At 43.7% G+C, this 26,800-nt stretch overlaps 1 protein-coding gene across 5 annotated transcripts in view; it reads right to left on the reverse strand.

Annotated features, from left to right (window-relative positions):
• AGPAT4 (1-acylglycerol-3-phosphate O-acyltransferase 4) overlaps positions 1–26,800 on the reverse strand; it is a 139,286-nt gene that overhangs the window by 79,098 nt on the left and 33,388 nt on the right. For 3 of the 5 annotated variants that reach the window (XM_016956591.4, XM_016956589.4, XM_016956590.4), the window contains one exon: positions 17,198–17,464. In XM_016956591.4, coding sequence (XP_016812080.1) covers positions 17,198–17,375 — 178 coding nt within the window. In that variant the 5' untranslated portion in view covers positions 17,376–17,464. Of the gene's footprint in view, positions 1–1,846; positions 1,866–17,197; positions 17,465–21,427; positions 21,473–26,800 lie in introns of those variants that run through there. The other 2 variants (XM_063813645.1, XM_054686971.2) reach the window with 2 other exon arrangements.

A 26,800-nucleotide genomic window follows, 5' to 3' on the forward strand; every position in this document is an offset into this window, starting at 1 on the left:
ACTGTATTACGATCTTAGCAGACACCGTTGTAAATGTGGTCTACTGCCTGAAAAGTCATTATGGGGCACGTGACTATATTTCAAAACTATCTACGTTGACCTCCAAACCTGTTCTGCTGGCCTTCCTTAGATAAGACTGAGATAAAGGCAACAGGCCCATCTGCAGTTTCAAAAAATCAGACCATATCCAGCTTCATACTAACAATTTTTTCTTTGGTAGGACTACAAGCTATGTTTTTTATGTGACATTTTAAATACTTATTTAAATACCCCATAGAGACTGTCTAGATGCTTCACATTTCTATAGGCTTGAGTACAATTTTAATACTATTACAAGAGTCTTCACAATTTGGCAAGCTACATTAATGACCCTATTTAACTTATGATCCTACTCTTCCATAACTCATACACTGCATGTGTTGTAATCTGTTGCCTAGTTAGCAAATGTTTCTGTAGAATTAAGCTTCCCCGTATCTGTGGGTTGAAAATGTTTACACATCCCAGCGGACATATTTGTGCTGAATCTCAAGGTTTTTGAGGCCATGGCTCATTCCTTCTCTGCCATTTCCCATACTCTTGGATTTACAAAACATACGCATATACCCAGCAAACACAGACTGACAGTGACTCACCCTGATCTCACGCTCGGTAATCAGGTTCAGATATCCTGGTCCTTCAGCATGAGTGTGGTTCTCAGGTCTGTCTCTCTGGCACACATTACAGGCAAAACCCATATTTTAAATGTATAACAAGCTCTTTTTGAACCTAAAACATTCTAGTCTTTATATTCTGAAGCCTAGCACATGCCTGAAACACTGATATCCTTGCAGTGGCTGAGGGGTATATCCGCTTGAACCACACAGTAGAATAACCTCCCTTACCTTAAAAAAAAAACCAAAAAACAGAAAACACAAAAACGCAAGATTCAAGTTTCCTGTTGATAGCTCAAACTCTAAAAGTCCTACCAGCCACCAACCCATTGTAATTTCTCCTTTTTAGGTAGATATACCCATTATTTTATTCTTAATACAACATTACCTTTCAAACTATACATCAAATTGAGTAGAGCAGACATAGTCAAGTTTATCTATGCCTGCAAGCAAAACTTTTCGCATGCACCCTGCCATGAAGGGCTATCAACCCTCCTCTGCCCCTAGAGCTGGAAAGCTGTCCAGGCTCACACACACTTGCCTCTCTTAACTGCTCCATGTCCAGTTGACGAGGATTAAAGAAAACAAACAAAAAATACCATTCAGCTAAAGCCGGATTTGCGGGGCTGCCAAGAGCACTTTTCCCTCCTGCCTTGACAAGGCTTCTTCATAGTCTGACAAAGGAGACTAACACTCTTAGACACAAATACAAGTTGGAGATGTCTCTGAAAGGGTTCTGAACCCACCTTCGGGTTGGGTGGGAATAACTCAATGGGTGACTGAAGCAAAGGGTCAATGCTTTCAGGGCTCTCAGAGTAAAGCCATGAAACAGAATAGGCAACAGCAGCCCCAGTCTCTTCTGTCCTCAAGCAAACGTCTGCAACAAGTGCGTCTCTTGTCCAGGATGACAGACAACCTCTGCAACTGCCTTCTACAATCTTCAGGCTCACTCTCCTCAGGACAGTGAAACGCTTCCGGGCAATCGTTCTTTCCTCATTCTTTCCCAACTTCCTCCCTGTGCTCCACTGTGGAAACCAAAATGCTGGGGCAGCATCAGCCCCGACGCCCCAGGCCCCACCCCAGCACTCTCTTAATTCAGATGATTTTCCCCAGTGTATTAGTCCGTTTTCACACTGCTGATGAAGATATACCCAAAACGAAACCAAAACAGGTTTAAAAGGTTTAATTGGACTTACAGTTCCACATGGCTGAGGAGTTCTCACAATCATGGTGGGAGGCGAAAGGCTCTTCTTAAGTAGCGACAGCAAGAGAAAATGAGAAAGAAGCAAAAGCGGAAACCCCTGATAAACCCATCAGATCTCGTGAGACTTACTATCACGAGACGAGCACGAGAAAAACTGGCTCCCATGATTCAACTACCTCCTCTTAGGTCCCTCCCACAATACGTGGGAATTCTGGGAGATACAATTCAAGTTAAGATTTCGGTGAGGACACAGCCAAACCTATCACCCAGTAATCCCTGCTTCTGTCTTAATTTGACTTTCCCCTCACACGTGGCTTTGATTCACCTTTGCCCACCTGCTGATGCGGTTCTCATGTTACACGTGTTCTTCACCTTCAGGCTTTCCTGTCCTTGTCAATTTCCGTTTAGGTGTTTTATCATTAGGGCCTGACTCAGCGTTTCAGCAATGAAAGATGAGCAGACAGTGGAGAAGGCAAGCCAGGGGAGGGGCGGAGTGAGCACAGGCGTGGGGACGCGAAAGGACAGGGGAACACGGGAGAACTCGGTCATCCGCTTGGGAGCCAGGGAGATGCTGAGCTGGAAAACCTAGCCTCGGGTCAGAACTGGGCTCCCATCAATGCCTGGTACATGGTAACAGAAGGTGCTCAATAGATGTCTACCAAGTTGAATGAAAGGGCATCTCACTGTTTGAGCGTGCTTTAAAAAGCCTTATGGTGTGTCAGATGGAGGACGCATTGGGAGAGGCTGTGGTGGAGACCTGTGTTAACAGCCTGTCACAACGTTGCAGGCGATATCCAAGCCCAAAAGACATGCTTCTCCCTGTGTGTCCCTGGGGGAGTCCATCAGGTGCATGGTAATCCAGTATGAGAGGCATTGGCGTTATGCCTGCGTTTTCTCTCACTAATCATGTTCAGCTCTAGTTGGAGACATAGGTATATATAATCTGTTCCTTTCCATTTAAAGAAGTTGGCTACTGGTGTAGAAATTGTACATGAACAATCTCATTTATGAACATCATAATTACCCTGGTGAAAGGACTGGCTGGGAGAGGCATGGCATATTCAGAAATCCTCAAAGCCCTGGAATTGGATCAGGGAGTCCAGCCAGATACCTCCTCCCCTGACCCCGCCTGCCCAGGCCACTGCCCTGGGACAGGACTCACAGGCAGCACAGCTGGTGCCTCTGCTCCTGCGGGGCCCTGCACACACCAGCTCTGGGTTTGTTCTTGTTTGGATAACATGCAGAACTTGCCATCACTAGACTGTGACTGGGTTGAAGGACAAGGTCTCTTCCTCATCTCCCAACTCACCTTGTAGCGTAGAGCATGTTCTATGTGATGCCTGCAAAGACCAACTGAACACGTTTGCATTCACCCGGAATGCCCTGTGATGGCTGGTGTCTGTGTCTGATGAGTTGGTGCCTTGTTCTTCTGGCAAGAGAACCACATGCCCTGGGGTGGACATACAACCTGCACAAGATGACTGTAGCTCTCTACCCCCGTCCACAGTGACGGTGCCAATGGTGCTGTGCTGGAAAATGGTTAACAACCAGCTCTTGTGTGGCAGGGGAGGCAGTAGGTGGGAGGAAAAAAAGCCCTGATTTATAGTTCTGCCGATTTCTATGGTGCAAATATTGCCACAAATGTCAGTGCCAAGCTATCTATATGAAATCAATGAAGAAGAAGTTGGGAAGAGATTACCAAATTACCAGAGCTCCCTTTTAAAACATGCACGACTCCCTCTGCTGGCATGATGGTCTGACTAAGTGGGGAAATCACAGCAAGAATACCTTTACTTTACGTTTGTCTAGCACCTTACAATTTATTTCCCTCATCTTACAATTAAAAAACCAAACCCAGGTAAGTTGACTGTGTCACCAAGGTGGTTAGGCCACTGTTCAGAAGCCAAGACTCCAGGCTCCAAGTGCGTGTTACCATAACATCGGGGCAGGATCCTCCGCTCCACGGCCCTAGCACAGTGTGTCCACATCAAATCTACCCAAAAACAGCCACTTGGAAGCTATAAAGGGAGCCATAAGGATGCTAGAAAATAACTGCTGTCCTCAACACTTTCCATATCATGTAACCATATACTCTGAGGTGGCAGAGGTGAAAAAACACTGTATCTACCTAACAGTATGATAAAACACTGTATCTACCAAACAGTATGATAAAACACTGTATCTACCAAACAGTATGATAAAACACTGTATCTACCAAACAGTATGATAAAACACTGTATCTACCAAAGCGTTTCTAGGATTTTTCCTTCAAAACAGACTGTGGAATTGGAGAATACTTTTAATCTAATATTTTCCCTCCTTTCAGGAGAACCAGAATAGGACCAGAGAAGGGAGTTCTCAAAATGTTTGACAATGCCTCAGATCCCATCTTGGCCCAAGATAAACTGAAATAGAGAAAAATACAAAAATATTTTTTGCCATTAGGATTTCCTTGCTTTAGAGCTTGTTTTCATAAAACTATTTCCCCCTTACTTTAAGTGTGCTATATAAATTCCATCTCCAGTATGGTGAAACCAAAACCCATAGCTAAGGCAGTGGTCTTTCAATGTTTTTGATTCCTTAAAAAAAAAAATTAAATATGCACCATTAGCATATACAACTTTTATATATGTAAAATTTGTATTTTATATAATTTAAAAAATATATAAAATGTCCTATCCAGACATTTATGATATGATATAATATGATGGCATGATACGAGATGAGATAAAAGGAACATAAATAGAAGCTCTCAGGTTTGTTTTTTCTATACCCCAATGGCTTGTCTTGTTTGCCTCCTGGAAATATCCACTGCACCATGAAGACCACACACGATCGCCTTATAACCTTACAAGACACCAAAGTCAAACTCACAACCTAATTTAAAAGCCGTAACTTAAGTCAGAAGTGAAATTTAATGCTTCCAGAAACAAATGGGCACTTTGCGAATTAATTTATTTATAAACCATATGAATAGCTAAGACAACTTGACTTAAGCCAAGCATCCATTCATACAATTCAGTATCACATGTGTATTCCTAAACTTGCTGATTCTTTAGGGCCACCTGTTTGAAATTTAGAGTGACTAAATTCCCTATTTAAAATGTAAGGTCATTTCTTGTACCAGGGACACAGATTCACAGTAAAAAAGATAGACAGAGATAGATAGATAGATAGATAGATAGATAGATAGATAGATAGATAGATAGATAGACAGATAGACAGACAGACAGATAGGCAGGCAGGCAGGCAGACAGGAGGCAGATAGATACATTTAAAAAATAAATGGATTATTACTCAAAATACACAAGGCTTGCTATCACAGTTACATTATTCCTGTTAAAAACTTAGAACTCCAGTGTCCTTGCTTATCACTCTCCATTGAATCAGCTTCATGAGACTGATGCATTTGGATATTTAATATGCTTCCAGTCACCAGGTATATCAGCCACACTGCCTGCGCTATCACCAGATGACCTGAGCTAATAACACACTAATGTCATCATCAGACCTCATTCCTAATACCTCCTTCTTTCTCCTAAATAAATAAAAATGTGTTGGCATGAAGGGTTCATTTTGGAATAAGCATCATATGGAAAAGTTTAGCCAAGTAAAAGCCCAATTCTAAATAAAATCATTTCACTAGGAATTGGGCCAGAGTGTAACAGTAACTATGAAGAGAAAACATTACATCTGAAATGAGGTGGAGAGGCAGATAGACAGCTTCCTCGATACTTCAGATTAAAAACCCTAGAAGTATATGGAACAACAGAACGGATGGCCTTGGTGAGATGACTTCATTTTATAGTTCCTCAAGCAGAGCAAGTAGAGGAACCAAAGATTTGTTGCCCTCTTTTTGGCCAAACAAAGACGCTGCCAGTAAGACAGAACCGAATATTGCAAAATGGGTAGGCAATGCCCCCACCTGATTTGTGACGGGTGTCCCTCTCCTATTGCCCTTCTGCCTTTCTCTACGTTTGAAGGACAGTTTCATTCTATCTTTCGTACGCAGACTGCCCCATTGGTTGTGCAAAACCATTCTGAAGACTCGGACAGTGTAGTTATATTTTATTTTATTTTTATTTTTGAGGCAGAGTCTCACTGTGTCACCCAGGCTGGAGTGCAGTGGTGCAATCTCGGCTCACTGCAACCTCTGCCTCCCGGGTTCAAGCAATTCTCCTGCCTCAGTCTCCCGAGTAGCTGGGATTACAGGCGCCCGCCACCACACCTGGCTAATTTTTTTTATTTTTAGTAGAGACGGGGTTTACCATGTTGGTCAGGCTGGTCTTGAACTCCTGACCTCAGGTGATCTACCCGCCTCAGCCTCCCAAAGTGCTGGATTACAGGCATGAGCCACCGCACCCGGCCCCAGACAGCATATTTAAACAGATGACACAAACGCTGGATGAACATGGTGAGCAAGGAACACATGGTGAAGGAAACGTGTGAGGCTTTCCCTCCGGTCAGCAGAAAATCCACCCCTCGGGGCTGGGTTTCCAGCATGGCACCCACTGGCTAGATCTGAGTGGGGCAACTGGCCCCAGATGAGGTTCCTACACAGTTTATATACAGTTTGTCACTTTCCTCCATGTCCAATGTCACCAGCCAGCCGCACTTTACTCCTTTGAGTTCCTGGATTTAAGAGGTGGGAAAAAGGATTTCTTGGCCTCGTCCATGGATAAAAGCAAGGTATTTTATTGTATAATCTCTCATTTCCTATCTTATCAATAAAATAAAGGTAGGGGTGGGAGAGATAGAAAGGAGGAAAAGGGAGAGGAGAGAGAAATAGATACCATATTAATGTGTCATTTATCACGAAACTGGACTTCACTTTGGACTTCACCACCACAGTAGAAGAAAAGACTTAGAACGCAGACTGGATTCATTTCCTGGGGCTGCCAAAGGACCACAGACTGGGGAACTGAAGTAACAGAAATTGATTGTCTGAGTTCTGGATTCCAGGAACCTCAGATCGGGGTGTTAGCAGGGTTGGTTCCTTCTGAGCATGTGAGGGAGGATCTGTGTCACAGCTCTCTCCCAGCGGCTGGGAGCCAGGTGTTCCTTGGCTTGCAGGGGACATTGTCCTCGTATCTTCACATCGTCTTCCTCTCTGCATGTCTTTCTCTGTGTCCACATTTTATAAAGACGCAGTCTTGTGGGATTAGGGCATACCCTAATGGCCTCATCTTCACTTGATCATCTATGAAGACTCTATTTCCAAACAAGTTCACATTCACCAGCACTGGGCTTTCAACATCTCGGAAGGACATAATTCAGCCGTGACACCAAGCATCCAGCTCTTTCCTCTCAGTTCCTTTCCACGAATGACTGCAATATTTGGGATGAGGGTTGACTATGCTCTGCTCAGGTCCTGTAAGGCACAGCCTGAAACACCTTCCTTGTCACCCCTGGTCTCGGGGCCTCTGCCACACCCAGCCTGGAAGATGCAGTCAATCCATCCATCAATCAGTAAAAGGTGCTGATGAATTTCAGCACACTTGATTTCACAATGGGCTCACTTCATATTTTCCTTTTCCACTCATTCCATAAGCTGTTCCTTATTTTGTCCTTTTTTGGTGTTTGGGTTTTATTTTGTATTTTTTCCAGTTTATAACATACATGATCATTGTGTAAAATATAAGACATCCAGATAATAAGACAATTTTCTAAAATCATCTCTAATTCCTAAAAATAGCACTTTGACAAGTTTACTTCCAGTCTATATTTATAAAATTGGTATTAGAATGTACCAAGAGTTTTGTATTGTGCTATTTTTACTTAATAATATTTAGGGTATAACATGGTTCAAGGAAATAATGACCCAGCTGGGCATCTTTCTATAAAAGATTATGCATGAACAGATTTTTTTTTTTCAAATTCCAATTAACAGTTTCTCAAGGCACATTTTGAACAATGGTTCAGGTCAAGACAAAAATAAATCTTGAAGTAAACCGATGGTCACAATTATTGAAATTTCTGAGGGATGGATACTTGGAGCCCATCTAGTGAGAGGGTCAATGGCTGCAAGTTGCTGCTAGGCGCTACTGTATGCCTGCCCGCTCTCCTGCAGGTGTCTGTGGATGCTTCCTCTGGCCTCATTCATTTGCACGGCGGCCTCACGACACAGCAAGGCCATGATGACATTTGATAGGTCCATCTCCTTCGGGTGCCTGGCTGCCTGAATAAACCCATTTAGCCACTTGGTGATGCCAGCATATGCTCCTGCCACCTACTGAACCACCTCTCCTCTTGCCAACATCTCACAATTCCCCTCATTCCTCAGCACCTGGCTTGTGATGCTGCTTCACGGGGACGTCACTGCGCCCTGCACAGGATGGCTGGGCTGTCCCCTTCCCTGCACTCCCTGTGTACCTCCAGTCTAATCGTCAACTCACTGCTCTACCATGCTGGGTCTATGAGCCTTCTCCACTAGACTGGGTCCCTACCGAGGACAGCAGCTGCACCCCTCTCATCTCTGTTCTCCAGGTGCTGACCCCAGTGCCTGGCCCCCTGGACTGAGCTTGGGTGCACGTTTGTTAAAGAATGCCTGCTGGGCGGCGACAGGCATTCTGCAGCGAATTAGCATGCACAGGTTTGATCCTAGCAGATGTTTGCTTAACATCATCCTTGGGTGTTAAAATAAAAACTTGCATAGCATTTGACATTTGCTTATTTCAAAGTGTGGTAGAAAAGGGGATTTTGGAATCTCAGCTCTCCTCCTCTCTGTTCGGCCTTAGGCAAGTCATCCAACCTCTCGCCTCAGTTAACAGGTGAATTGCCTGTTCACAGAGTAGTGGTGTTAGTAAATGAGATAATGGCTAGGAAAGGTTTAGCACAATGCTTAATACATAATCAACACGTGACAAATGTAGCGAGTGTAATGACTGCAGCTGAAAATAGCTGCCCATTAATGAGTATGCTTCTCTTTTTATTCCATAGCCCCGTGGAGTGGCACCTCAGAGGCCACATGTTTGAGAAGACATCACTTACTACACTGACCAGTTGGACACATGGCCTCACCTCCAGAGCTTGGCTCCTCAAATGCAGGGCAGGGCTGGGTTGTGCTAAAGTGAAAGGCTCTCCACTCAAAGACTTCCTGGCCCCAATCTCTGCTCCATCACTTCCTGTGTGACCCTGGGCAAGTCACTTAAACTCTCTGTGCCTAACTACTCAAAACAGTTCCTGGAACAGTAAGTGCTCAGTAAATACTAGCTGGCTAAAAGTTCATAGAATAAGAAGGCAGAATCAGGAAGTGTTGTTCCTCTTAGCCTGCACGGATCGTGATTCTTTTATTTTTCTCCCGTCTATCATTCCAGTATCATGTAAATTCAGATACTTAAATTCTTTAACTTGATAAAGAATTTTAAGTGAGATCTAAATTAAAGCAGTTTCTTGATTGCTTCTGCTACATTCCATTTGGCATGCTGACTTGCTAACCTGATGTGGTCTTTTGTTGTTGCTTGTTTGTTTGTCTGTTGTCCTATACATAAAGCTTTACTAAGAGAGGAGAAAACAGAACAAGGTCCATTTGTGCCCAAACATGGGATGGATGGATGGTTCTGTCCTGTCAATGCTGATTAGTATAACATGTGGCAGGTAGAACTGTTTTGTAAGAGATTATGATAAGATCTTTAGAAAATCAGACTGCAGCTGGATGTGGTGGCTCACTCCTGTAATCCCAGCACTTTGGGAGGTCGAGGTGGGAGGATCACTTGAGGTCAGGAGTTCAAGACCAGCCTGGGCAACATGGTGAAACCCCATCTACTAAAAATATAAAAATTAGCTGGGCACGGTGGCACTTGTCTGTAATCCCAGCTACTCGGGGGACTGAGGCAGGAGAATCATCTGAGCCTGGGAGGCAGAGGCTGCAGTGAACCAAGATTGGCCACTGCACTCCAGCCTGGGTGACAGAGCAAGACTCCTTCTCAAAAAAAAAAAAGAAAGAAAACCAGACTGCAAGCTCTCTGAGGGCAAGACAGTAGCTGCCTTTGCTTCCCACTATTTCCCAAGTACCAAACGCAATGCCTGACACATATTAGGTGCTCAATACTTCTTGAATAAATCAGAAAATGACTTAGATGTAAAAGTAACATCTTTGTTGCTTGATTCAACATAGCTTTCTCATTTCATTGGTCCAGTTATAGATTCCGTTAGATATGAGTTCTAAATTTCTTTTCAAAGAATCAATATGTCAGTATGTTCAATTCTTTGCCTTCTACTTTTAATCTTAACTTCCTCGTAAAGCAACCTGTTTCGATTACCTGCTCCACCCTGACTCATTCCGATTACCTGCTTCACCCTGACTCCTTCCGACTACCTGCTCCACCCTGACTCATTCCGATTACCTGCTTCACCCTGACTCATTCCGATTACCTGCTTCACCCTGACTCATTCGGATTATTACCTGATCTACCCAGACTCATTCGGATTACCTCCTCCACCCTGACTCCTTCCGATGACCTGCTCCACCCTGACTCATTCCAATTACCTACTCTACCCTGACTTATTCTGATTCCGTACCCTGTCATAACCATTTTTCCCGCCAAACCACTCACCCCGTCACTGTCTTTAAATTAGCCAATCAGAATTAGTTTAGCCTGTGCAGTCTAACCCTAGCCAATAGGGGAAGGATACAGCAGCAGGGGCCATGTGCGTCAGGGATAAGAACCCCTTCCCCTCTCTTGTCCAAGTGTGCACTCACCATTGCTCCATCTGTAAGGGTGCACCCTTCTATAGAAGTAACTTGCCTTGCTGAGAATTAAAAAGAAAATTTTATATTCGAGTGCTATTTCTTTTGCAGCACCGAAACTTTATTTATAACAATTCCCTGTCACTTCCTGAGGTCTCCCAGGAGATACACCCCTTAGAACTAGAAAAGAAAAGAAGGAAGGTTGCTTTTCGTCAGTTTCTGGAAGCAACCCCGCTAGCCCGTCACTGGTGGAAGCAGAGGGATCTCGTGATGTGGAGCTGTCAGGGTGTGTGACTCCAGGTGAAGTCAGGCAGTGTTTGCTTGTTTCAGCTGTGCAGCGTGGACACACTTCAGAAATAAAAGGCACCCGCAGGTGACAGAGGAAAAAGAGGAAAAGGTTGTCCCAACAGATAAACTCGTGGGCCGCTTGCTCAGTCCAGGAGGCACGGCTTTGCCTTTGGGTTAGAATCTTAGAGCCACAGGCAGAAGGAGGCCTGGGCGGGTCTGAGAGGCTTTAAATTCCCTTCGTCATGGGTCATGGGTCTTTTGAATTCCTTTCCATCTGACTTGACTCACCAAAGCCACTGTTGTTCAGCTACTCTGAAGGGAGAGATGATCAGTTTTAGGATCATGTCCACCTACAGCCGGTTACTGAACCCTCTTCTGGGAAGGCGATCACCATCTGGGAACTGATACGGATGACTCTTTGGACCTTCAAAGAGGGGACCCAAATTTGAGGCTGTGTCCTCCCAGCAGAGGTAGCCAGTAGGTCCTGCCCAACTCCACATTTTGACAGGCTCAAAGGCAGTGATATGAAGGGTTAGGACAGGGGCCACTCAGGGACACTCCCTTTCTGACATCTTGGAGCTGAGTAACTACCTATCAGGACAAGTGAAGGAGTCAAAACCTGTTTGGAACTCAAAGAGTGAAAACTCCTGCTTAGATTGAATTGAAATGAGAAAAAGCAGCCCTGTCATTAATCAGGCAGGGAGGAGAAGCATAGAGGAAGCCGGCTGCAGAGTTAGCAGAACAAACTGCTTCTCTCAAGGTCATGCAGGGGTTGGAAAAGCCACAGTGACACTCTCTTTGGGGGATCAACAGCTTTCTTATCGAGAACACCACAGACTTCCCTTGTATTTTCATTTGTGGGGTGGGGGGTGGCCCACACCCAGTTGTTGCCTGGTCAAGTTGACAAACATCAGGAAGCTGCCGCCCTCCATCTTCTCTCACTTCTCAGAGAGTCAGAAAGGCAGCCAGGCAGGGCTGGAGAGCTAGGTTCACTTTGTACAAAATTTTAACACATAGAATGAAAGCAGATGATAGCACATTGATGCGGCCAGGATTCCCCACAGAGAGGTTACCATAGAGGAGGCTCCTGAGAGGCCACCTTGCCTTCCCTGTGCTGCCGGGCAGGAGGGTCTGCAGGCAGAAGGAGTTTCCCCAGCCCAGCAATGACAGCAAAATGAAAGTGCTGGCCCAGGACCCACAGCATCATCCTGAGGCCATCAGAATGACAGCTGACCTCCCTCGGGGGAGCTCCTAGGCAAAGCAGGGAAGAAGAAGGAAGAAGGAATAGAAGAAGGAAAGATTGTTTTGTTTTACAGTTTGAAAATCCAATGTGCAAAAAGTACTTTATGCATAAGGAGGAGGAAATTCAAATTCAGGCCTCACCTAGCAGGTCAGCCGGCAGTCACACACCTGGAGACAGTTTCCAGTGCTGGCAGAAAAGTGAATCAGTCTGCTAGTGTCTGGGATTAGAATGGCATACACAGGAAAGCACACAAAACCAGCAGGTCGCACACCTTTCAGGGTGGAGATTCAGAAACACCGGCCTCTAGTAGGTCTCCTTTTATGACTCATGTGCCAAAGACTGCTCTGTCCCACTAGGTTGTCTTGTTAGGTTTTCAGACCTACCTGGTGACACCTTGGTCAATAAGCACATGAACAGATTCAAAATTGAGGCACCCTTACCCAGAGGAGGTGTCAAAGCGCAAGCCCCCAACCCAGATGGAAGACCTGACTGCCTTTTTGCCCCCAGGCTCGGCTGGGTGGAATATCTGCTTCCTCTGAGGAAAGCAGAGTTGAGGACTCCCATTCTCCATGGTCGTTAATTTCAGACAGGTTCTAGTAATCACTTGACTTGCTCTGCAGTTTCTCCAGCAACTCGGAGCTCCCAACCCTCTTGCACGCACAGCCCTTGCTGCCGCTGTTCCTGACTTGTTACCAGGCCCTGATCCCACCTTCCAGATAGGAGCAGACCAACTTCTGCCAGGCCTCCTGGCCACTGCCAAATCCCTTCTCAAGTAGCAAATCTGAAGTGACTTATACATCCTGAAGTGTGTTACAAATGTTTATTATTATTCCAGCGAGAAACAGATATCATTTTCACCACTTCATGCAGTAGTGTTGTAAGAGGCAATATAGAGATTACTCTCCTTTTTTGAGTGTTACACAAATACAGCGGCAAACACTCATCAAGTGTGGGATGCGGTGGGGGTGGTGAAAAGGAAGTAAACAACTTGCCAAGAGGAAAATAAAAAATTCTAAACCCTTTATTAGAAAACTATTGGAATCTTGGTCAACTCTATTCCATCCCCTTTACTTCAAATGTAGCTGAGTGTTTTGAAGTTACCTGTCCAAGTGATGAACCAATGGGAAGAAAGATCAAGACACCCTCGCCACCACCCCCCGCCCCGCCACTCTTCCTCCTTCCATGGACACAAATTCCAATTTCAATCCTAAATTTGGTGTACTTTAAGGAATTTCTAAAGCACTTTCAGACAGAGTATCTCATTCTGCATTTTGAAGCAGCCATTGTAATTGGCCTTGTTATTTGGACTCAGAGTTTCTGTGGCTCGCCAAAGGTGACGCAGCCTGTAGCAGGGGAGGCAGGATGTGTAATTTTGCAGGTGCTCCAAATTCTCACTCCCTTCTTGCCACCATGTGGCCTTCCCCATTAAAGGAAGATGTGTAGCTGTGCATCCAACAGCCGTTTAAAACCATAAGCGTCACAGTCCAGGAATATTCAGTGGCAGGCTCCAGCTCATAGAGCCTGTTCACAGCAACACTGAATTTGGAAGCAGGGCACCAGGGCTGGGGGTGTGGGGTGGTGGTGGTGTCCACTGTGTTTCATTTCATTTTACTGGCCCTTTCCAGGACAATTAGGTCATTGGCAATCCTTCCCACCCCCTGCCTTTTTTTTTTTTTTTTAACCCTGACATTAATAGATTCTCCTAATCTTTCTGTTTTCTTTTGAAACCCACAATGTCAGAGAGGAAAAAAAAAAAAAAACAAAAAAAGCCAGTCTTGGCCACCTTTCCCTGGAGATTAAATGGCATATCCTGCTTAGTGGAAAGGCAATGAAATTCTACCCTTCACCCCACTTCTTCCAACTTTCTTCCTTCTTTTTACCTTAATGAAGCCGGCTCCATCCTCCCTTCCTCCTTCAGCATGCCAAGCCAGCCTGACTTGGCCTTTCCTGCCTACAAATCTAGGCAAAAATAAGACAAAGCAACCCTCTAAAAATCATCCATCGAGATTACATTACTTTCAAGTTGTTATTTATGAGGTTGGTTGCTGCCACTAGAATAAAATTCTCTGCTCAGTGTCTCGGTGTGTCCTGCTGTCAGCCAGGCTGTCTTTACTGCTTGTTTTTTCTCTATTTGTCTTTTATATCAGCATGGCCTTTTGCATGAGAGCTTTACCACGCCAGGGCTGGTAACTGCTTTGAACTTACTTGGTAACACACCAGGCTCTTAACAAATATTTAATGAGAAAAGAGACAAAGCCATAGCTCTGCTAGACAAAAGCGAACACAGAGATGGAAGGGCTCCGTGTCTCAAGGAAACATTTTTTTCTGCCGTTTCCTTAGAAAATCAGCTGCAAATCATGAATGCTGATGACTGTCTAAGCTCAGAGTGACTCATACACCAGAAGACACAATTAAAGCCGTGAACACTTTCTATCTTAACTCAGAGGGAAGCAGAGGAGAGTTACAGCACAGACGCTGCAGAGTCATCTCCTGGTTAAGCTGCTGAATTCCCCACAAACTGTCTCCTCCTCTGGCTGATCAGTGGCCCAGCAAGGCTTCCTAAACACTCTTTTTACATGGCCTTGGTTACTGTGAAATAATTGACAGAGGAAGTCTGTCAATTATCTAGAGCAAGGAAAAGGAACCAGGAAAAGCGAACAGCCCTGCTAACACCTATGGGGATACCAGAAACGGAGAATCCTGGCGAGGATTCTCTCAAACCTGGGGATAGTTTGCACTGGCTTATCACCATGAGGTGCCCACGAGCCACCCAGGATCATCACCCTCCCTTTCTACTGTGTTCTCTTTTTCCAGTAGCCAGGACTCCTCCTCTAGAGGGAGGAATCTTCCCTTCCCGCTTCGGATTGTTTAAAAATGCTTCCACTATTGCTTGGCCCAAAGCCCTAGGAAGCCTTCCTCCGGGGACATAGGCAAAGGTCATTGCTGGGGTGCACCTGGATGGAGGTGCTTCCTCTGGGGAAGAAGGCACAGAGCATCACTGGGTATACCTGGATGGAGGTGCTTCTAGGTCCTTCAGTGGCATTAGACTGCCTACCCTTCACCCGGCATTGAGATGCCAGTTGTCTTAGATGGTTAATTCTTGAGTTTCATTTGGAGTTTGTTCTAAATAATTTAATTAATTTGTGATGGATAAAAATCTGCCTTGCTTTCTGAATTTGTTGCCCATCTTAATTTCCACCAGAAGCAAATACGCTAATGCATCCTGAGAAAAATATCTCCACAATCCTGCCATAAACTTAGCATGTCTTTACCATCAATCAAAAGAAAAATATAGTACTCTTGTGGACTCTGATTCCAAATCCTGTTTCTTATTTCTTAACTCCAGATGAGAAACCCAATTCGTAACCGCCCACTTGAAATTTGGGTAGGGGTTATGACAAAAGAAACATACAGGATTTCACATTGCAAACTAACAGATTTTGGAACCTCCATAGGTGTATGCAAGTCACATAAATGCAGTTTTCAATGAAAAAGCGTAATCAGTATTGCTTTGTTAAATTTAAATTCTGCTTAAATAGAGACCAACTGCTAGAGGGTAAAAAGACATTTAAAATTATAAACATCTTTTAAATCTCAGTCAACTGTCTCTTTTCCCTTGATTACACAAACTTATCTCTCTTCAAACAGCTACAGTTCCTGTCCAAATCATCTCCTACTGTCTCTGCCCTGTTTGGACAAGTTTTTCCTTTTTCTATACCACTGTAGAAGCGTACATACTTGGAGACCAATGTTGAGTGAAGTCTATGACAAGGAAAAGTACATTGCATCATATTGGATTGAATTGGTGGTTGTACCCAATAGGCCAGAGACAAATAGACTAAAGTTGCTGTTTTACAATTATAACTCAATCTTAGGATCTTATGAACACTTTCAAGACATGTTTCTATAAAGCATTGTAATACAAGACATGGAAGCTCTTGCACTCAAACTATATCCAAAATAGTATCAGGCCTATCTGCAAGTTCTGAGTTGGTGAAAAAAGTCATAAATAAAGATATGTCTATGACTTTTTTTCCTTACAAGTTAGTATTCTGAAGTTTAACAAATAAGACTGGATCAGTGGTAATCCATTTGGATAATTATACATAGCTTGAATTGTCTTGATTCAAATTCAAATTTGATCATTTTATTTAAAGGGTATCAAAAATATATCAATAATTTTAGACTCTTGGCATAATCTTAGCTGATATTTTTAATAGACAAATTTTTAAAAAGCTCATATTTTGAAATATATTCATACTGACATATATATATCATTATTAATATCACACTGCATTCTCTACTTTTAAGAATAGGTATAGGCCTAAGGCTAATCAATATCAATAGCAAAATGCATTTCTGGATGTCCCAATACACTCATTCATCTTTTTAATTGTTGAAACTCAGGCCAGTCAAATTAGTCATGTATGAAATAACCTAGCATAATCAAACATACACGGACACATACACACACACAAATGAGTGTACTTAAAAGTGGAGAAATAGGAGTAGGGTTGTGGATTGTATCAATGTCAATTTTCTGATTGGAATATGCTATTCCAGTGGTGCAAGATGCTACCATAGGGAGAAACTGGCCAAGGAGTGTACAGAATTTCTCAGTATTATTTGTTACAGCTTCATGTGAATCTATTATCTCAAAATAAAAAGCTGAAGAAAAAAGGCAAGGAAGAAAACAATGTAGTATACTGCTACTTAGTTTTTAAAATATATATATGTATGTATATGTATCTATATAGATATATACACAGACGCACATGCATTTACAAGTATAAGATCTATATGTATACTATTTCTGTAAGGATAACTAAGAAATCATTAATACTGATTGGTTCTGAGGAGAACTAAAGAAACTAATGGAATGCGTATTTACTTTTCATAGTATACCTGTCTGTGGCTGTTGAATTTTGAGCTACTGGCATTATTCATTCAAAAAATAATTTTGGGGGATTGAGAACAAAATAGCCATTTCAAACCTAAAACAAAAACAAAACAAAAAAACAGCTCAGCACACAACGAAAGCCTAGTGAATCCACATCAAGAGCCGTAATTCTGATACACACATCCACAGTGAAGACGAAAATATAGAATCTTAAGTATCTTACGGCTTGAGATGCAATAGGACAGTCTGCAGTTGATCTTCCGGAAGAGCTGCTTGTTAATGGGCCAGAGGAGGAGAGTGAAGAGCTGAATGGTGTTGATGATTAGCCCCGAGGCAATAAAGACGTAGCAGAAGACCAGGTGGCACAGGAACTGAGACTTCAGCAGTCCCGCGAGGTCCATGATGCGTGGACGCTCTTACTCAGAAATAAATAAATACCCACAGTCAAAGATTTCCAGAAGGAAGAAAGATCCAGGACTCAGGAAGGCGTCTAAAACACAAACAAATAGGAAATGTTAGCAAAAACACGATGTGCTTTTAGAGTCAGAAAAAAAGTGCTCTGAAAAAGAAAAATATACACTTGAGGTTAAACTCATTGTGCGTTAGTTGATTTATCTTTATTTTGCAAACATTGATGTAGTGCCTACTTCCTGTCGAGCATAGTCTAAGCCCTTTAACAATAATCCTTCCTTTAATTCTCCCAATATCCTCTGAGGTTGGTACTTTGATTACAGATGAGGAAATTGAGGCCTGGAAGGTGGAGCCACTCGGCCAGGGTTCACCGCTCCCCTGGTTCACAGCTGGTTCACCGCTCCCCTGGTTCACAGGGTTCACAGCTGGGCAGTAGCTGAGCCAGCCATGGAGCCCTGGGTCCCACTTGAGTGACGGCTGCCCACAGGACAGGCCACAAATCCGGCCTCCCCTCCTGCTGCCATCGCGGCCTGAGCCCCATTCTCTCACCCCCAGCCCCACGCCATCTCCCTCCTCTCATTCTCCTCCTCCAGATCCCTGCTCACCCCTCACTTCCAGCAGGACTGCCCTAAAGTCAAGCCTGCCCTGGACAAGGACGAGGACATACCCAGAGTGGGTGCCACCCCTCAAGCAACCGGGACTAGGGAAGCATTTACTTGAAAACCACCACTGTTTCTCCAGCACATGAGAGCCATCACTGGCACAGGGTGGGAGCTTAATTTTAAAAAATATTTGTAGAATGATTTAGTGAAGGTACACAAGGGCTCAACTTTGAGGATATCAGTAAATACAAATAACTAGGAAGGTAAGAAAACTACCCCCACCACACCCTGGTCACACACACACAGACACACAGACACACACACAAACACCACACACACACACACACACACACACACACACAGATACACACATCCTTAAGTGTTCTCAAATCAGAAAGAAACTCAACACATACGTACAGTTAGACTCACAGTCCTGTAATCAGTCTCCAGCTCAAAACAGAATAATGAAATGACTTTACAGTTTGGGAAACAAAAGCTTTCCTTTGAGGAAAATGGCAGGAGTTTCAAATACTCTGATGAAAAGGAAAGCTGCGAGCAGCGGACTCGCTTTTCCTGGAAGCAGAAGAGCCTGGCAGACTACCCCAGGAAGACGTCTAATGTTACGACAAACTTTCTAACAATAATAGTTGAGAGGCCCTAAAATTGTTACAATCTTTTTTAATAATGAACAATCTGTATACAGATGGTCCTCGACTTATGATTCCACTGAAAATTTCCAGCTTTACGATGGTGTAAAAGCAATATCCATTCAGAGAAATTTTAATTCGAGACCATACAACTCTTCTGTTTTTCACTTTCAGTACAGTATTCAATAAATTACAAGGCCTATTCAGCACTTTGTTATAAAATAGGCCTTGTGTAAGATGATTTGGCCTAACTGTAGGCTAACGTAAATGTGCTGAGCATGTTTAAGGCAGGCGAGGCTAAACGATGATGTTTGGTAGGTGAGGTGCATGCAATGCCTTTTTGACCTACAGTATTTTCAATTTGCAATGGGTTTATCGGGATGTAATCCCATCATAAATTGAGGGGCATCTGTAAGAGTTTCACACATGTGATCTCATTTTAAGGCTCCTATGAATCCCACAAGACGAGTATTCTTATCATCCCACTTTTCAGAATAAGAAACTGAGACAATGGTGAGGTTGGGCAACTTGCCTAAGCTTGCCACAATCGGTAACTGATCTTGGGGCTCAGTTTTAACTCCGAGCTCTTTCTCCTGCACGTGTCAGGGGTGTTCTGCTCCTGAGATGTGAGGCGGGAGGTCTCTTGGGCTCACAACTCCCTTTGGCAGAGCAGCCCAGAAATTCCCCCAAGGGCAGAAGACAGCACAGCTTTGAGTGCAAGTCACTCCTGGGTCATGCAGGTTGGCTCTGAGGATGGTTTCGGGCATATGGAGAGTCACAGGGAGGCATGTTTGCACTTACTGGGACTATCCGGAAGGCAGGCTGCATTCCTGCAAGATTCCTATACATTTCTGATAGGAGGGAAATGGGAAGAAGCTTTCGGCCTGATTTCTCTGAAATCATCTTAGCTCCACTGAGACATCCCATTCTCTAGGCCCCAGAAGCTCCACTCTCTGGCACAAATCCAGGCCCTGCAGGGTCTGAATCATCACATCTCTGGCCTTTCGCAGACGGCATTTCCACAGATATTTCCAGGCTGGAAAACTCTTTACTGAGTTTCAACACTCCCAGGCTCCCACTGAGGAATAGGCGTTAAGCTGGCAGCCCCTGCTCAGTGCACTTGACTTTGGGAGCCACATAAATAGGAGGGGTTTACATGGGTTTGCAGCTTGGCAGCAGTAACAGTTTGATGTTGAATATTCATGCAATTTGTTCATTGTCCCCGGATTAGCCACTAATAGCGTCAAGACAATCTGGCCAGGCCAAGCTCGGTTTTTCACTAGGTTTCTGGGGTCTAGCGTTTGTAAATTACTTGACAAATCCTTTGCTTTGCCAATTCTACACTAAGAAAAGGAAGCCAGCTGACATCGGAAATGCAGGGGGTTAAATGCTGCCTTCCTCAGTGTCCAGTTCAATATTAGGGCATTAGGAAGAAAAATTAAGAATTCTTTTTTCCTTATAAAATTTCAAGGTAAATTGAAATTTTACCGTGCCCTCAGGTAAAACCCTCACTAGCAATGCATGAACCAGGGTCTCAGATGGCATTGGTGAAGTGTAAAGAGGAACCCCAAGCAGATGAGCCTAAAGAGAAATCAGACAAGGCTTGGTTTGTTTTGGGTCTTGAGTTTCAGCTCCACTTCTGTCCTCAAGGCCCATTTCCTAGCCTGGTGTGGGATGGTTGCATGTGGGCTTGAGAGTTCAACTGCCCAAGTTTGCAGCTCTGCCCTATCTCTTATTAGTTGTGTATTGGTACCCTATTTTGGGCACATTAACTATTCTGCACCTCAGTTTTTCTATCAGTAAAAAGGGACAACAGATTCTAATCAAAATCCCAGGGAGGCTATTGCTTTTTGATTTCGTGAAACTTAGGCGGATTCTCAAATTTATATGCAAACGCCAAAATAAGAATAGTCAAGGCATCCTCTGAAGAAGAAGGTGAGAAGTGCTCGAGTTGTTAAATAATTTAACTGACTTTAGAATGAGGGCTGATGATTAAAAGAAACATGGCTGAATTATGTAGGGGTGTGTCTGGAGGACAAATGTGTGACATATGTCTTAAGTTCATTCCAGATAGACGTTTTGGGGACCCATCTGGATTAGTCCATTCTCGCACTGCTATAAAGAAATACCTGAGACTGGACAATTTATAAAGAAAAGAGGTTTAATTGGCTCACGGTTCTGCAGGCTGTACAAGAAGCACAGCGGCTTCTGCTTCTGGGGAGGCCTCAGGAAGCTTTTACTCATGGCGGAAGGCAAAGGGGGAGCGGGCATCTTACAAGGCAGGAGGAAGAGCGAGAGAGAGAGAAGGGGGAGGTGCCACACACTTTTAAACAACCAAATCTCAAGAGAACTCACTGATTATACGGTACCAAGGGGGGACAGTGCTAAACCATTCATGAGAACTCCACCCCCGTGATCCAATCACCTCCCACCAGGTCCCACCTCCAGTGCTGGGGATTACAAATTCAACGTGAGACTTGGGCAGGGACACAGATAGAAACCATATCAGCTTCTTTCCCATCTTGAATAAAACAGCACTTTCTCTTCTAACGTGGCAATTAGCCAATTTCATGTCATGCCGAGGAAAGATGGTATTTTCATCTGGCCAGCGATGAAAATAGCTGGAGAGAAACATTTTAAAAATACTTTGCCTAGTTCCCTTTTAGCTTTGCAAGTACCTAGAATGTGACGGAAAGAGTCTTTCCAGCAAATCCACTTCAGTGGCTTATTATATGAGGCAAGAATATGACAAAGAACTTATGCTGTTTCTGAGCATATCAGAGCGCTACTTACGGAGTTTCTAAATCAACAGAGAACTAGGAAGCTGCTGCTATGCCATATTTCTGTGAAAAAAAAAAAGATGTTTCTTACTATCAAGGCCAAAAATGATGAACTCATGTGCTTGACAAAGTAAAGATGATGTATTGCCTTTTTCTGGGTTTTGGTACTCATGAAATGAAACAGCAGGTGTTTTCCCATCAGTGAGCTCAGAAGCAGCGTTTAACCTTTACTTTTTCCTGAAATTCACCCCATGACCTTGAGACACCCTAGGGATGGGAGTGCAGGAGGCCAAATTCTACTGGGAATTCTCTTTCAACAGGTTCACACAAAGAAATCTGGCCACAGAGGCTGGCACAGTTACCTCTGGGGGCAGACAAGTGACCCGATGAGGGCTTAAAGCATTAAAAGGAAGGGGGAGGCCGGGAGCAGTGGCTCACACCTGTAGTCCTAGCACTTTGGGAGGCCCAGGTAGGCAGATCACTTGAGGTCAGGAGTTCGAAACCAGCCTGGCCAACATGGTGAAACCCCATCTCCACTAAAAATACAAAAAAAAAAAAAAAATACCTGGATGTGGTGGTGGGTGTCTGTAATCCCAGCTACTCGGGAGGCTGAGGCAGGTGAATCACTTAAACCTGGGAGGCAGAGGTTGCAGTGAGCCGAGATTGTGCCACTGCACTCCAGCCTGGGCGACAGAGTGAGACTCCATCTCAAACAAAATAAATAAATAAAAGGCAGGGGGAGGCTTCTCTCCAGATAATGAGTCCCAGACAAACCACAACCTAGTGAACTAAGGCAACATGCAAAAGGGATCGTGGAAACACAAAGACATTTTTAAATCATACAGAATAGGAAAAATGCCAGGAAACCATATCTGGATACATTATTGGAATTTTCCAGAAGGCCGCATCTGACCCATGAGCTCAATATGCATCACCTGAAAATGACTGCACCAGCGTTTAAAACATAGACAAAAAGCAGTTGTCACTAGGAATCACAACAGGTTCAAGGAGACATAATCTAATCCAAATTACCTTTGTTTCCCAGGCCACTGGTAGATTAGTAGATATTGAATTTAGCCAATCATTTGGCAAAGTCTCTGGCAGTCCTCAAGGGCACATATTGAAAAAGTGTTGGCTATGAGTCTGTGTGAAAGAGTTCATGGCTATTTGAGAAAGTAGGTAACCATCATTAACATTAGCAAGGTTTCTTACTGAATACCAGAAGAAGTCTCCTTCAGCACCACTTGGACGTAAAAACTGAGTCATTCGTATAAGGATGGGAGAGACAAAGGGGGTTAAATACATAGGGGATGTTGACTGTAAGCCAACAGTGTACCAAAGGGGTTAAGTCAGCGGGTATAGACCTTTAGAGAATATTAGAATACACTGAGTGGGAAAAGTTCACAAAGAAGTATAATTCTTAACTGTAAAATAATAATGTGTGCATATATGTCATTCATACCTACATCTATTACTATATCTATAACTATCTATTAATAGTGGCTAAATGTTGGCAGAAGGATTATGGCTGATCTCCTTTTCTTCTCTGTGTTTTATCATCCTTTTTTACGACGAGAATGAAATCCACCCCATTCTGAGCACAGAACTGGACAGACTCCATTTCCCAGCCCCCGTGAAGGTTAGGGGTGGGCAGATGATGGGCATATGCCACAAAAGTGAGATGCTTGCAAGTCTCTGAGGGAGAAAGTGTACACTGCTTGCTAACTTGAGGAGGGACCACAGGGTTGGCATGCTCTATTAAAGTCAGCAGAAAGGTGATCAACCAAAGCACCAGACAAGAGAAATTCTGAAATGTGCAGGCAACGCGAGACCACCTGGAAGCCAAGCACTGCTGTGTGTTGGGGGGCTGGGGGTGGGGGGGTAATGGGGGGGTGGGGAGGCGGGGGGCAGAATGCAGCATAGTTGTTGGAGCTTCCGCTGTGGAGAGGGCACTGAGAGTCAGGCAGTCTGGCTACAAATCCAGGCTTGGCCACTTTACAGCTATGGAAGTTGATTAACTTACTTGGCCCTCATTTTCCTCGTGTGTAAAATCAGAACAATAACTTCAGCATGAGGTGGCTGCAAGGAGCAAGTATAGTAAAGCATTGGAAACACTTGCCAGGATGCCTGGAACAGGGAAAACCCCAAGTAATGGGGGATTTTTCTATCATTTGCAAGAAGGCAAAGAAGGAGCAGCTAAGACAGATGACTTCGTCTCTCCTGGGAAAGCCAATGAGATGGTCGTCAACTCAGTTTTCCTTCTCTACATATCTAGATCAAGACATTGTCTTTAATTTACCTGTAATGTGTTAAAGCATCCACCCCCATATGTTTTCATTCTAACCTATACTTTTCTGCTAGTGACTCAGAAATGGGGAATAATGCAGTCACAAGCACTCACGTGTACTTTACCTTCCTTAACTATGTAATCTTCCCAAAGCGTGGGATGGAGATGAGGTGATAGGGTTTGGCTGTGTCTCCACCCAAATCTTCCCTTGAATTGTAGTTCCCATAATCTCCACGTGTCGTGGGAGGGACCTAGTGGGAGGTAACTGAATCATGGGAGTGGTTACCCTGATGCTGTTCTTGTGATCGTGAGTTCTCATAAGATCTGATGGTTTCATAAGGGGCTTTTCACCCTTTTGCTTGGCGCTTCTCCTTCCTGTCAGCATGTGAAGAAGGTTGCGTTCTGCCATGATTGTAAGTTTCCTGAGGCCTCTCCAGCCCTGCAGAACTGTGAGTCAATTAAACCTCTTTCCTTTATAAATTACCCAGTCTTGAGTATGTCTTTATTAGCTGTGTGAGAATGGACTAATTAATACACATAAGAATATGTTAAAGTGCAAGCAAGACAAATGCTCTCACTCTAGCACTGAATTTCTCAGGTAGCATTTCTACCATGAAGTTCTACAGACACAGACAGCCAGGCATACACACTCCAGCACAGCGTTTGGTCGATGGGACTGCTGAAGTGAGTTATGTACGGTGTAAGGCAGATGGTACCATATGCTGCCCAGCCTATGTTGGTGAAAACATAAGCAAATGAAAGAAAACTCAGAATTTCCCCATGAAAGAATCCAAACCGCATCCTTCTCTATACAGAGAGCTGTCAGTTTAATGCATTAAATTAGGCAACAAGATAACCTTAGTTAAGACTTCATATTCTGTCTTATTCAAAATTCTGAAACTATTAAATAAGCATGAACTTCAGTCATACTCAGGAAGACAGGCTAAACCTGAAATGGGATTAACTTCGCCACTAGCTGGATTTAAAAGGTATTTATTTGTTTGTTTTTAATATAGATTCACATTGCAGCACTCAACCAGGTCAGGGTTGTAGAAAAGGCAAAACTTTCTTTCTTCCAAAGAAATCAGTCCAAGAAGAATTGCTGAAATAATGCTCCTGCCCACTTTAGGATTGTCATTAAAATCTAAACATCTTATTGAAGCTCTTTTGACCTCAAAATCCAGAACATACAAAAAGAGATCAAAGAAATGAATGCAAATTATTTTATACTACTTTTTACATTCCAAACTAGGCTTTTTGTTTTTAATGATAATACTCCATTCTACAGAGATGAGGTAGAATGGGACTCCTAGCCTCAGTGTGAGTACAAATCCATCTTTTTAGTAAGCAATTTCACACACATATTAGGGCCTTAAACAGCTTCATACCACTTAATAGTAAACCAATTTCTGACTATCTTAAGGACAAAATTAACCTTCAGAAAATTCCCTATGTATAAAGATATTCAACCACTACTGTTTCCAATGCCAAAAATTAGAAACAATTTGTATTTCTGACATAAGGAAACAAAAAACTGAATTATGGAAGACCCACCAAATGGAATAGGTGAAGTATCACTAAAATAGGTTTGCAGTAAAATGGATACATTTTCATTATGATATTAAGTGACAGGATACAAAATCATGTGGAGAAAATAATCACAACTCTAAAAAAAAAAACCGGAAGAAAAGAAAGTCTTACCAAAACGCTAACAGCAGTTATCTTTGTGTACACACACACACACACACACAACTTATACAAGTCTGTCCACCTGGAGGCCTGGGCTGGGTTCAAGACTACAGCTTCAGCATCTTTATCCTTAGGAAGAAACTGACAAGGTGCACTCCAAGATCCCTTCCAAGTCAAACACACGGCTGCCCTCCCAAGGCAAGCTTTTTCCTCTATGCCACTGTACTCTTCCTCAACAGTGATTAAGCGATCCAGCTCTGCCACTCTTCCCCAACTCCCATCTACAGAGAAGATTCCCAAGTGGCCCAGGTTAACCAGACAAATAAAAGAAAATAAAAACTTCAGGGACTGGCAAAGAGAGCAGCACAGCTAAAGTGGGGACAGCTGGCAGATTGTTTCTGAACCAATATTTCGGTCTCCAGGACACAGAATCCCCTGGTACTGCGGTGCCCACAGAGGAGAGGGGAGTGGATACATCCCAGGAGAAACGAGGGAGCTGGTGTCCAGCACACGCTACATTCAGATTGCCAGCACTCCTTCGGGTCGGATGAAGGTGGCCAAAGTCTCCACCAGGGCAGCAACTAACTTGTACAGGTCTGAGGAACGTGCTCTGTTCTCACTCCTGGCAGACAAGGCTGGGTTCAGTTTTGGCTCCCTTAGAGTTCAGTTGGCCTAATTCCTACAACCAAACAGGAGAGAAAGTATTCTAGACTGGATTTAACTGTCTTTGGGACGAGCTCTAAGTAACATAGTCCTCAATTAAAAAATAATCATCATCGGCCAGGTGCGGCGGCTCACACCTGTAATCCCAGCACTTTGGGAAGCTGAGGTGGGCGAATCACGAGGTCAGGAGTTCGAGACCAGCCTGGCCAACATGGTGAAAACCCCATCTCTACTAAAAATACAAAATTTAGCTGGGCGTGGTGGCAGGCACCTGTAATCCCAGCTACTCGGGCGGCTGAGGCAGGAGAAATGCTTGAACCCAGGAGGTGGAGGTTGCAGTGAGCCAAGATCGCGCCATTGCACTCCAGCCTAGGCAACAAGAGTGAAACTCTGTCTCAAAAAAGAAAAAAAAAATTATCATCATCTAATGGTATGGCAGAAGCCTATACAAAATTCACATATTTTAAAATTTCATAGAATAGTCCTTTGTCCAGTACATGATGTCTGTTAAAACAAACCAAACTCTGAAGAAACCATAAATCATACTTAACTTTTTCACTATGTCCTCTAATAACTAACCTTTAGTCCCTCTTCAAAGCCCCACTGCTGCAGGATAAAAACTCAGGTCTATGGAAAAGTGATGCTTCTAAGTTTATATTTAATAGTTGGTTCTGAGTAGCTTGTAAGAGAAAAACAAATTGGCAAGAGCTTTTATACCTAGTCCACAGAAAGCTAGACTCAGAAGCA

This window comes from Pan troglodytes, chromosome 5 (genome assembly GCF_028858775.2).
Source record: "Pan troglodytes isolate AG18354 chromosome 5, NHGRI_mPanTro3-v2.0_pri, whole genome shotgun sequence".
Taxonomy (NCBI): Eukaryota; Metazoa; Chordata; class Mammalia; order Primates; family Hominidae; genus Pan; species Pan troglodytes.